At 34.5% G+C, this 13,425-nt stretch overlaps 2 protein-coding genes across 2 annotated transcripts; both read right to left on the minus strand.

Moving 5' to 3' along the window:
• Positions 1-2,738: 2,738 nt before the first annotated feature.
• LOC112754367 (cytochrome P450 94A1-like) lies at positions 2,739-4,623 on the minus strand. The gene has a single exon (XM_025801991.2). The coding sequence runs from the start codon at positions 4,417-4,419 to the stop codon at positions 2,917-2,919; it is 1,503 nt and encodes a 500-aa protein (XP_025657776.1). The 5' UTR covers positions 4,420-4,623; the 3' UTR covers positions 2,739-2,916.
• Positions 4,624-7,563: 2,940 nt separating this feature from the next.
• On the minus strand, positions 7,564-12,153 carry LOC112754368 (flowering locus K homology domain). The gene is made up of 7 exons (XM_025801992.3): positions 12,020-12,153; positions 11,095-11,643; positions 9,748-9,994; positions 9,187-9,335; positions 8,678-8,962; positions 8,383-8,577; positions 7,564-7,932 (listed from the first exon to the last, which is right to left on the minus strand). The coding sequence occupies exons 2-7, from the start codon at positions 11,617-11,619 to the stop codon at positions 7,756-7,758; spliced, it is 1,578 nt and encodes a 525-aa protein (XP_025657777.1). The 5' UTR covers positions 11,620-11,643; positions 12,020-12,153; the 3' UTR covers positions 7,564-7,755.
• Positions 12,154-13,425: the final 1,272 nt, after the last annotated feature.

A 13,425-nucleotide genomic window follows, 5' to 3' on the forward strand; every position in this document is an offset into this window, starting at 1 on the left:
AAATAAAAATAATGATGATACTTTCATTCACTTACAAAGATTATGACATTTATGTTGAGAGTTTAATTTTAATGTACTGACAGTGTAAAATATTTTACACAGTCGTATAATTATATTTGTTTTTTTGAATGACCATTTACGTAATCAATGTAAAAGGTAATTATTTTTACTGATGTGGTGTTACATAATAATTGAATATATATGTAAAACTACTTTATACTAACAGTACATTAAAAATTAATTTTTATATTAATTTTTTCATTTATTTCTTCACGCTATTGATTTTGTGTTGATGCAATTATTTTTTACTGTCATTTTTGGCCTTTCTTTTTCTTTTTTTGGACCATTAATGTTGATATTGACGATTTTATTATTATTTTTAAAATTGTTCTTCTTTTTCTTCTTTTTCTTTAAACAAATGATTCCGGATGGATGAACTGTATTGAAAAAGATAACCTTATTAGTTCTTTGTAATTTATATTATTTGGTAGTCGAAAATAAAAGTTTGGTCAGATTGAATATTGATTAATTTGTTAATTGTCCCCAATTAAAAGTAGTTAGTGATAGTCTATTATTTGTATCTTTGCTTTCAAGATTTGTAGTGTCATACAATAGTATTGTTATGTTTATATTTATCCTGCAAGGCTTTATTCTCGATTATTTCACAGTAGAAATTGCTTTACTTTTGGCTTCATATGAAAGTTTTTTCTACCTTTGATAGGCTCAACATTATATAGGAAGTTGGAAGTTGGGTATAAATTGGTGTGTTCCTTCAGATAAGTTTATTGTTCACAATAATCATTTGTGTGTATGTCTTATAATTTCTGATAGACTCTGATAGAAAAAATATATAGGGATAATATTTATACTAAACAACTTAAATAATAGATTAAAAAATATAGAAAGATAATATTTATACTAAACAACGTAAATAATCATAATCAAAACTTAACCTAATTCTATTTTCATTCTCACTCATTCTACAAACATTAATTTTTCTCAACGCCGTTTGTTGCGTCTGCAATCTAATTTCTTCTTCTTCTTTTTCTTTCCTCCTCAGTGCCAGCGTCGCTTCTTCTTCCCTCGCGTCGCCGTCCTCCATTACACTGCGTCTCCGCCCTCGCGTCGCCCTCTTCAAGAAAACATCATTTTTAAAAGAAAGAATATTCCACCTAAAATCAAATAAACATTCATCTAAAACAAAATAACATCTACCTAAAATAAAAGAAACATCCAATCCATCATTAAAGAAACATTCGAAAACATGAAAAGAAACATTCTTTAACACCACGGAACAGACGAGTGGTTGCGTTGATTCTTTAAAAATGGTGTGATGCAGGGAGGGTTCAGGACGATCGGTGGCGTTGTTTCTAGGGAAGCCAGACGTGACCGAATGCAACGGAGAAGAGGACCAGCATCTTTGTCCGGAACGCACGGTGCGATGCAGGATAGAAGAGGACGAACGGCGGCGTTGCTTGGGGGAGCACGGTCGCAGTGCGACGCAGGGGGGAAGAAGGCGCATAGTAGCAGCGTCGCTTGAGGGGAATACAGGAGCAGCGTGACTCATGGGAGAAGAAGGTGCAGCGGCAGGGACGGCGCGACACAGGGAAGAAGAAGGTGCAGTGGCAACATCGGTTGCAAGGAGCACAGGGACGGCACGACGCATGGAAGAAAAAGGTGTAACGACTGCAGCGCGTTGCTTCTTCAGACGGCGACGGTGGTGATGAGGTGCGTTTTTGACAGCACGATAGAAAAAGAAAAATGAAGCAGCTGTACTAAAAGGAGAGAAAGATAAAACCGTTGAAGGTGAAAGATTAAGGTTGTAATAAGTGTAAATAAAGTGAGATATTTTTTATTTTAATAAACTTAAAGTATAGCTCATTATTTACGTTGTTTATACTTTCATTGTTTACCTAACATAATCTTAATTCCACTTTTATACATGGAACCAAGGTTTTTAAAGCTTCACAGCAAATTAAAAAGGACAAGATTCTCCTTCCAAAAGAAGTGTGTTACAACTTACAACCCAAGTTGGCAATGAGCATACAGCATAGTAATGCTACTCACATTACTTGACCTTTTTTTTTTATCATTTTATTTGTAATAAAAAAGCAGATAGATGAATGTACCATACAAGTAACTCAGATTTGATCGTACAAATTAAAATGGTAAACGATGTGAATTTAAAAGGCCACTTTAAGAATGAAATAAATATAGAATAAAAAATTCCCAATTAAAAACCAATAAAAAATAGAAAGAGTATAGAGAATCCCAATTAGAAAAAAAAAAAATCTATCAATAAAATTATTCATTAAATCAATTAGATCGTGGACTATGTTTTTTACTCCTTACATTTAATCCCCTACTTGGATACAGAAGAATCTAGCCTTTACAACAAATATAGGAAAGATACTGCATAATAATTAATAACTAAACAAAAACCTTTTATTGAGTATATACTATACGAAAAAATTTTAAGATATCGTGAAATATAGGTATTTCAGTTGTTTTAATAATTAATTTCAATTAATATATATTATATATATTTTTTATAATTTAGATCAACGATTAAAACAACTGAAACATCAATATTTTGAGTCACCAAAAAAAAGAAATATCAATATTTTTGATATACTTATATAGAGTAAATTTAACCATAAACAAAAAAAAATATAAATGAATAAAAAGTCTAGGAAAAATTTAGAGATCAGTAATTATATTAAATTTTGGCCAAGATGTAATCAATAAAAAAAAAGTGAGTTATTAAATAAAATTTCACGTCAATCTCACGCCATTAAAATTATCATTAATAATTATTTAATGGTACAAATCACAAAAATTAATGATGCTTAGTACTCCTCAAAAGTCTAAGGATGCAAGCACGTGGCCGCCGTGAGTGAGAAAGTGATCCGTGAATCAAACTTTTCTTTGAAGAATCTTAACAGGAAAACCACCTTTCATCTGAGAGGTCAAGAACGAAATGAACTCCGGTTCAACACCGTCGGCCGCCGTGGGAACCACCCTAAAGCTCCTCAGAACTCCAGCCACCACCCTCTTCATCTGCAAAAATGCCATTTCCTTCCCCAAGCAAATCCTGGGACCCGCTTGAAACACCGGATAGCTGAAAGAATCCCTCGCCACGAACCGCCACTTGTCGCCTTCAACTCTCTCCAACCACCTCTCCGGCCTAAACTCCGCCCAGTCACCACCCCAAAGGCTTTCCATCCTGCCCATGGCGTAAACATGATACGTCACCACCGTTCCCTTCTTCACCGCCGTCCCGTCCGGCAAAACGTCGTCGTTCACCGCCTCCTTGCTGTCCGTCGGAACCGGAGGGTACAGCCTCATGCTCTCACACAAGGCAGCGTGCGTGTACACCATCTCCTTCACTTCATCGTAAACCGGAGCTTCTGATTTCTCGTTTATCTCTTTCAGAATCTCCTTCTCAACGCGAGGGTTCTTCGATAACAGCCAGAAGAACCACGTCAGCGCCGCAGAGGTAGTGTCCTTTCCGGCGAGTATGAAGCTTATCACTATGTCCGTCACGAAGTCCTCGTCGGAGTGACCGGAACTCAAGAACCGCGAGAGCATGTCGACGGATCCAAGCGATGAGTTGTCCTGGAGCTCCTTTTTCTTCTCTCTGACGAGTTTATTGGCAGAGTCGCGCACTTTAGATACAGAAATTCGCAATCGCTTCTCAGATCCGATGTTGAGGGCTCTCTTAAGCTTCCATACGAAGTGTAAGGGTTCGCGAAACCGTAAACTGCTGATCTCGGTTGCTTCTTGGAATGCCTCGGCGAAGTCGCTTCTCTCAAATGATAAGTTCAAGTACTGAGGATCGTACCCGAACGCGATTCTGCAGATGTTGTCAAACGCGAATCTCTGAAGGATATCTTGCAAATCCAGGGTTTCTTCCTGCCTTGCGGCGGCGCCGGACAGGATGGGGACCAGCCGATCGGAGAGTTCGCTGTCGACTACGTTCTCCACGAAATTGCGGAGCGATTTGGTGTTGAACTCGTGGCTGGCAACTTGTCTCTGGAACTTCCAGTCCTCGCCGTTGGTGTTGAAGATTCCGTTTCCGAGGAGATCGGAGAGGGTTCCGACGACGATATCGCCTTTTCGGTAATTGGGGAAGTTGTTCTTCAGGATATGCTGCACGGTGGCGGGGTTGGCGGTGAAGATGGATTGGATGCCGAAAAGGCGGCGGAGGGTGAAGGTGGCAGCAGGGGAGGCAAGGACGATGTCGGAGAGCCACTGGATGCGGCGGTGGGAGTTGGCCTTGAGTGCTAAGTAACTGCCAATGATTGGGTATGATTTTGGGATGACACTGGTTTTGCTCTTTTTTGAATATGGTTTGATTAAGAAGAAAACGAGAAAGGGAAGGAACATTAACAGGAACAAGATGATGTTTTGAATCATTTTCGTTGTTTTGGTTTATTGCTGAATGGATATTGAGTCTTCTGCTTTTTATAATGTCTTTTCACTCTTTTGGATTTTGAACTGCTGCTGTTCATGACGTATGTAAACTCGTCGCTCACAACAATTTATGGCCAAAACTTTCAATCTAATTTTTTATGTTCATACTTTAAATTATTATCTTTATATAAGAATATCTTTGAGGTCACAATAATCTTTTATGTTCATAAACAGAATCTATCTAATAATTTTAAATTATTTTCTTTATATAAGAATATCTTCATGTCAATAGTTGTCGGAGTTAAATCTCAATTTGTCCCCTGAAATTTGGCCTGATACACAAAATGACCCTCACAATTTCGTTGGTCCCAATTAAAACCCTCAAATTTGTAATTGTGGCTCTAGCTTATCCTTGCGATCATTTCCGTCACCAGAATGCTGATCTAGCGCAATTGCATGACATGGTGGACACTACTTAAACGACGGCGCATTGGTTTCGCGCCCAAACCCTTTGGAAACCACATAGTGTAAGGGTTTTTCTTGATGTTTTGCAAATTATGATTGTCCTATTAACCCACAAAAAACTGAAATGACGTGGTTTTCAAATGGTTTGGGCGTGAAATCAATACGCCGTCGTTTAAGTAGTGTCCACCATGTTATGTAATTACATCAGATCAACATTCTGCTGACGAAAATGATCGCAGGAGCAAGCCAGAGTCACAATTGTAAATTTGGGGGTTTTAATTGGAGCCAACAAAATTATGAAGGTCATTTTAAATATCAGACTAAATTTCAAGGGCCAAATTGAAATTTAACTCTAGTTGTCGATTCAAATATTCCACCATACTTTAAATTGGTGATTTCCCAACAATAGCACTTCAATTCAATAATAATAATAATAATAACATACGCAGAAAATATTAGATAATTAATATTTTTATGAGAAATATTAGAAGTTCGTGAGATTTAATAATTAAAAATAATAAATTTTAATAGAATTTAATTTTTTTATTTTATTTTGAGCCAAATGACCTAATATACTTAGTCCACGGCATATGACGCCTCCCAAAAGACACATGTTTTTCTTTAAGGACCGCAATTGTCACTGTTATTATTTATGACGCAATAATACCCTATTAGTGTAAAAGACTAAAAGTCCATTTTGACCACGCATTAAAAAATAATCAGCTTTAATGTTATCATCATTATCATTAGTATATTTAATCTAGAAGGAAGAAGATTCAATAACTGAAGGCCTGAAGCTATCTTAGCTTATGTACATTCGTTAGTTGTCGCACGAGAAAAATTTCCTTGTGCGTGTTCTACGAAAGTGCTGAGGTTTAGGGGTTTAATTATTCGAGACACTGTTGGATAAACGCACCTGTGCTCAGCTTTCTCAATTTGTCACTCTAGTGTGAAAGAAGGCTTTGTCTTAGGTGGGAAAAGATATATTAAGAATTTTGGTAGTCCAAATAAAAAAAAATTAAAAAATAATATGGTAAATTACTTAAGTACCATCATCTTCTTTCTCTTGTTTTTCTTCGTAATAATAACTACCATCATCCACTTGCTGTATTTTTGTCTTTCTTTTTAACAATAGCAATCACCACAATACTTACAAGTTACAACCAACATTATTAACAATATTATTACTAACTAATTATTGTTTTTTCTTTTTTATATTGTTAGGACAAGGTTTCTTCGCTCAATTCCAACGCTCCACAATCATAGATTTCATAAACTGGTTTGAGATAAAAATACTGGTAAAAAGTAATAATTAAATTTTATGCAATTTTTAACACCAAACTGAACTCATCCTTGATGACTGGGTTGTGCCTTGTTAAATGGTAACTAATATACAATTTTAATGCCTTGTCAGTTGCCACTTCACAGATCCAATATGTTGTGTACTTGTGTTCTAGACTAATTTCAATAAACGACGAGTTCATTTGGTCAAAAGTACTATGGATGTTTCATACCCATGATAAGTAGGTGATGCGTGATGTTTTTTATAGGAGCTTTTATTTTTGCTTCAAAGCTCACATTAACTGATTAACTAGAAAAAAATATTCATAATTAAATCTAATTTTCTATCAAAAGAGAAAGATAACAAAATGGATGATAGGACAAAGAAAGAACAAATTGAGAACCACGATAGAATCAGAACCAGCCGTGAAAGAAGCATGGGTACATAGTTATTACATGTGGCAATTTATGATGGGGAAAGTTATGATGATTATATTCAACCCTCTTCTATAGGTTTGTGTATTGTTTTTTTTTTTTTTGGTAGTAGGTTTGTGTATTGTTATTACAAAAAGCTTAGCTCATTCTCTTTACGCCTTGTTATTCATTGATTTTTCCTTTTAAGAGTTCTGTCCATTCTCATTGCTTATGTTCAAGGAGTCAAAAAGAAAAACAAAATAGCAAAACTTGTGAAACATTGATCCCGTGGAATCTTCGATAAAATACTTCTGATTCAGAATATGAGAATAATATTCTAAGCAGTTCCATACGAACATGATCATGATATCAATAACGGAAACACGATAAAAACTGACATTAGTAGCGTGTGGTTGTCTGGATACTCTCTATTTTTTTTAACAATTGAGAGAATAAAATGTGATCTCTCATCATTAGTTTTGTAAGTGGGACCAATAATAAATGAGAAAGAGAGAGCAATGAAGAGTTAAAGATCACACTTTACGCTCTCAATTTTTTTTAACAATTGAAAAGATCCATTCCCGTCATTTGCGTATTCAAATTGAGTTCTGTAGAGCATAGGTAGGAACATTCAATTTAACATGCTAATGACCCAATATAACATAAGTAGTTGGGTCAAGAAAACATGCAATAATCAGAATTTGTGAAATTTTTCTTTATTAAGATACTCAATCATTGAATAGCCCGGTAGCAAGAAAATCATGTTGATCATTCATTATATGAACCTTGAAAGCCCAAAATTATATAATTGACAATTAAGTAAAACTGTAGAACCATAATCCATAGCAGAAAATTCTGAACCGAAAAAAAAAAGCAAAAAATTCTCCTTGCTAGGAAGGAAAACTAGATTTCTAGAAATATTACAGGGGAATATAGCATAATGCAATTGGGGAGAAAATGCATAAAGCGGATTTCGGATCCAAGTAATCGAGAGAAAGAACAAATGCAAGTTTTATACCATATGAATGTTTAAATGGGCATTATTCCAGCCAGAAAACCATGACAAGACCAACAATGCCACCACCTACGAAGAAAGAAGAAAATAAAAGAAATCCTAGCCCACCATAAAACCATAAAATACACCCCAACAAGAACTACACAAAAATTGAATATAGCTTCTTAATAACCATAATTGGTACCATACATGGGGCCATACTCGGAAGAAGGCACATGGCCAGCAGTGCTAGAGGGCGGAGAAGCATATGCTGGAGCATTAGTTGGATAGGAACCGTAACCTTGGCTAATTGCTCCTGCCACTTGATCCTGGGCAGCACTTGCAGCTTCAGCGACGAAGTTCTGCATCAGATAGAATGTGGTTTTTCGGATAAATAAATTAAACCAAAATAAGGCAGAATTTGAGAAACTGCTACTTGCCATATCACATTCTGAACTCCCCGCAGAAATGCTCTGATAAATTCTATGTTTTTTATTGTTTTATATGATTATTTGAAAATCGACAGGCAAATGAAAGAAAACAATAGCATGAACTCACAGGACAATGATAATTACAATATACTCCAGCACATGTTTCAAAATACTTCTGAACTTGTATTAGAGCAATCATGTTTTGAGCTGGTCTTTGTCCAATGAAGCCACTATTCAAGGCTTTGTGCAAAGTAAATCTTATGCAGTATAAATCAACACATCTCATTATGATCTACCCAAACTCACGGGGTGCATAATAGACTGGAACTTTGCCAAAAACAATACCAGTAGCAAACATGGTACACCTTTAAAATCAAATACCTGAACCAGCTGTTGGGCTGCCTGTATCTCTGATGTAGTCCCACTTATTTCAACAGTCATCTCCCCTGGCACTCCCCTTGTCTCCTGAACCGTAACACTTGCTCCACTAGCACGACGAATGTAACTGATATTTGCACCTGATGCTCCAATAACAGCATCTGCATATGATAGAGGAATTTGCATGTGCTGTGTAACCTATGCAGTAGAAACGAAATTACATAAAATCAAGATACGATGCCTCATCAAATGAATATCACTCTCCACAAAAATTCTCAAGTTAGGCAAAAGAAGACACCTTAGTTGCAGCAGACTGTTGTGGTTGTGCACTTGGTGGATGAATTCCAGCGGATGGATCCCTGCCATAAGCAGATAGTGGAGCCTGATGGAATTGTTTGTCCATAGGAGGCATGTCGGCTGTTGGGTAATAATTATCATAGGGATGTGATGGTGGCATATATTGCTGACTAGGGGGTGCAAAAGCAGGCCCACCACCACCAGGAGCTGGAAACCCTTGAGGAGGAGGAACCCAAGGTTGGCGTGGGGGTGCATTGTGGTTGACTCGAACATCTGGCATTTGCATCTGACAGTTAAAAAAAAAGACAACAGAATTGTTAGCAAAGATTGTTGTTGCATGTGTAACTTCGAAACAACATATAAAATTGCTGCATCACAAACAATATACATTTAGAAAAGGTCCAAGACATTGTAAAATTGTAAAAGAAACTTCATAGCCACTTTTTGATCTTCGCATTCGCACCTTTTAGCTTCGTGGAAAGAAAAGGAGGGGGAGGTAAAAGGACTTGCCTTTGTTTCAAATACTCCGACTATGCTGCGGTCAACCAAGAACTTACGCAAATGAACTGCAATAAGTTCAACTGCCTTATGAACTCCAGCAGGTTCACCTTGTACTTCAACAACACTATCGTCTCTCAAAGCAAACACAGGTAGGTTTTCTGTTTTAAATAGTACATTATTCAAGAAAATTAAAACTCAGTAACCAAAATCTTTTAAGATTAAATATCATAAATAGTTCTTCTTGCATATTTTTTCATCAAGTGAAGGTAACATATAATTGCCATTTCTAACAAGAAATTAATGAACTCTCTAAACAATTATATTACAGCAGTCTGATCACTAATGCAGCAGAGAAAGGGGGGGGGGGGGGAGGAAAGGGGAAAAAAACTGAATGTAAATTGGGAGAATATGCCATATAAGATCAACTAAAAGACCACTTGATAAATAATTCTGAAAAAGTAAAGTGTACTGGTTTCCAAATATAAGCAAGGTATCCTAATATAATCGAAAATAGATGGGAACAAACCTAGCAAGGTATCCTAACATAATCGAAAATAGCTGTGAACAAACCTGATCCAAGAACACGTATAATGCAACCAGAGCCATCTTGAATGGATTTTATGGTGGAACCCTGCTTCCCAATCAGACTTCCTGCTTGAGTATCTGCGACTAGAAGCCTAGTGATAATTGAGGGCCCAGCACCTGATGTGTCTGCCGAGTCATGGTCAAGATTGATGACTTGTTTATGAACCCTTAACAAACCCTCAACTGCAGGTGGTATGGTCCGATCTGGCTCTTCTTTTGCCGAAACCATTACCTTTTAAAATCACCAAGAAAGAGAATTCATAAACACTAAGTACCAAAAAGTACAATAGATCATTTCCAAACTTTAAAGCAAATAATTTTATCTATCTTACCCATTAATTGTTTCATCTTCTTGTTCATCGATATTGTGGCATTAACAAGGAAAATATGGGAATAATCTTATTCATTATATTTTATTACCAATTCTTAGAACCTTGTGTTGTGAATCTCTGATTAAATTGATTAGCATTTATTCTTGCTATGACAAATTTCTTTTAGAATAATTAATTAATACTTCTTAATATTAGAAGAAATCTGTTCATGCTAGCAAGGTTCCACCCAACGAATTACAGGGATCAAGGTAAATATTAGACTTGTAAAATTTCCTGACATGTTTCATGACTTCATTATCATTTCTGATTTCTTTTATTTGTTGTTATCATTTTTATTTATTTTAAGTGCTTTCAAGGAAATACTTTCAGGGAGTGTGGCAAGACTCCAATCGACCAAGTTTTGAAGTTACCAGGTACATTGAAAGCTTCTTGCAACCAAAGTCTCCACAAACTATTTCTGGTTGCTAACACAAAAACAGCATCTCAGCACTTGCATATGCTTGTTGCTGTTTCGCTGCTTTGGTTCTTCTGTTTGAAGCCACTTTGGTCATTCATATTTGTTGAACCTGCACATATCCACTCGGTCATCGTGACAAAAATACATCTCTTTTTATGTATATTTAAACTGTTTGATCAATTATCTTTCCTTTGTGTGTTTATTAGTTTTGTATTATTTTTATGCTTTTACTTCCTTGTCTACAGTAACTTTTAACTACATTCCTTCACAACATGTTTTCTAATGGACCAATCACTAATTTCAATTTCAGATTAATGGTATAAGAACTTTGTTTGATCAAAAAGGAATTCCATATCAAATTAATAGGCAGTTCCCCCAATAATATAGATCAGCAGGTTCTAAGTAACTATGAAGATATTCAAAGGAATGCAAAGATCAATATCCACAAATACGTATAATATGCTTAAAACAAACAGTTAAGTTATTCCAAGATTATCTGTCACTGCACAAATTAACAACCAGCAAACTGAAAAGTACACTCACAGCTCTTTCCATGGTTCCAGGAGGACCATCAAGAATTTTGATTCGCGCCTTAGTTTCTTCTGTGATTTTCTTAATAAACTCACCCTTCCGGCCAATAATACTGCCAACCTTTTGCACCGGGACCAACATCCTGAAGACATTCTCTCCAGGCCACCCAGGCCACTTCTTAATTTCATGTCCTTGGGAATCATTCTCATGCCCTTCTTGTGGCACAGAAGGACCAAAATTCTCAGTTACATCTCCTACATCATGATTTTCTTCAATGACATGCTCCTCTTGTGGAGAACTGGGGTCTTCCGGAAAATCTCCAACATCATAGCCAGCAAAATCATTCACAGGAGGATTGGCATCCTCAGCAAAATTTCCTGGATCATGGTGTTCATCAAGTTGATGCAGCTGAGGAAAACCAGAGCTATCAAACACATTCCCCTCATCAAGTTCAACAGAATGATCTTGTTGAAAACCAGGGTCCTCAGGCACATACCCTCCCATATCATCATGCCCATCAAATTCTTCCCCAGACATCACAATATTATATTCTTAATTTTTCTGCAAAACCACTCAGTTAAAACAACAACAATTCAGCACCAATTCAAACAGAATTTGAAACTAAAACACAATCCCCAAACAATTTCACTAATGCAACATACAATTCCTTAATTCCTTCTAGACTTCTTCCTGTAGATTGGAGTAGTGGAAACTAAACACAATCACTTAAAAGTTGCTAAAGCACAAACGTCCAAAGTTTCAAAAAAGAAAATTTTGAATAAATAAATTCAATTAGTTAGATGAAAAGCTCAAAACGAAGAAATAATAATAGCCATCAAAGATAAGGTGGAAAGTGTAGTGTGTAAAATTAGGGTTTAAGAAGAAGACGAAGAAGAAGAAGAATATCTTTTGAGGGCATTAATCTAGAGGAACTTACATGGATCTACAAGAACTTCAACAAGTAACGAAGCGAATGGATTCAGAGGCCGTGCAGAATGTTAGGTTTAACGATGAGGGTATTTATAAGATATTTTCGTTCTTGTCTTTTATTTTTTTTTATTTTGTTTTCACGCCTCTCTAATTTTGCCTTTTCAATTTAATCGAATAATAATTTTAACGACCATATTATTTATACATTGTACATCAAAATTAATTATTAAAATTAGATATTAATATAAATTAATATAAATATATATCAAAAATAAATTAAAAAAATTATATGAATATTTATATTTAAATATATTAAAAATTAATATTAATAATTAAATTTTAATATATAAATAATATTCTTATAATTTAAAGAGCTTTTCGCAATTTGATCTCATATAGGGCCCTACGCATCTTACATCTTCACTAAAAAATGTCATTTCAAGGGTTTTAAAACATATTCTAAATGGCAATACGATGTTTAAATATCATTCAATGTAAGAAATTGGAATTTGTGTTATACTTTTATTTGTGTATGTTTATGTTTTTTTGGGGGACTTACTTTAGGTTCTCCCGAAAAAAATAAAAAATAAAAAAGCATGAATATATACTCAATGATAGCGCAAATTATTTTTAATATAAAAGTTGGAATACTGGTAGGGTGTTCACAGTACGAATCCATTTTAAGTTAAAAATTCATTCGATCTAAATACTAATTTTAATTGTAATACAGTTTGGATTAGATACTTTTTTAAAAAACATTCGATCCAATTTCAAGCGGTTTAAATTAGATTGGATTTATAGTTTTATAAATTAAAAAAATTAAATACGTATAATAAATCTCAACATTAAATTTTAAATAATCAACAATGACATAATAAGTCTCAACAATATCTTAAAAAATTAATAATAACATAATAATAGAAATAAAAATATAAGTTAGTTAAAATAAATAAATAAATAACATTTTGAACATAAAATATTTATTAAATAATAATAATATTTGAATAATATATAAATGTATATAAAATTAAACATGTTATAAGTATAATTGTAAATATAATAATAAAATAATAATATTAGTACGATTTTAATTAATTTTTTATTTAGATTGAATTAAATGTGCGGTTTAATTTCAATCAATTTAGATTTAAACACCCTTATACTGATACATTATAATAGAATAGTACAATACCTTGTTATGATATTAGAATTTACCTCAATTAAAAAATATGACTAACGATCACTGAAATTTAAATCATTTAAAAAAATCGTTATTAACGATTCTTATAGAATTGAATATGTGGCTAATAATTTACTTTTCAAAAATTATTTTCTACAAAAATAATTAGTGAATATTTTTTTAAGAAAAAATCCTCTGGAAATCATCATCTACAATTTTTATTTGATTTTTTG

The sequence above is a fragment of the Arachis hypogaea genome, chromosome 16 (assembly GCF_003086295.3).
Source record: "Arachis hypogaea cultivar Tifrunner chromosome 16, arahy.Tifrunner.gnm2.J5K5, whole genome shotgun sequence".
In the NCBI taxonomy this organism is placed as follows: domain Eukaryota; kingdom Viridiplantae; phylum Streptophyta; class Magnoliopsida; order Fabales; family Fabaceae; genus Arachis; species Arachis hypogaea.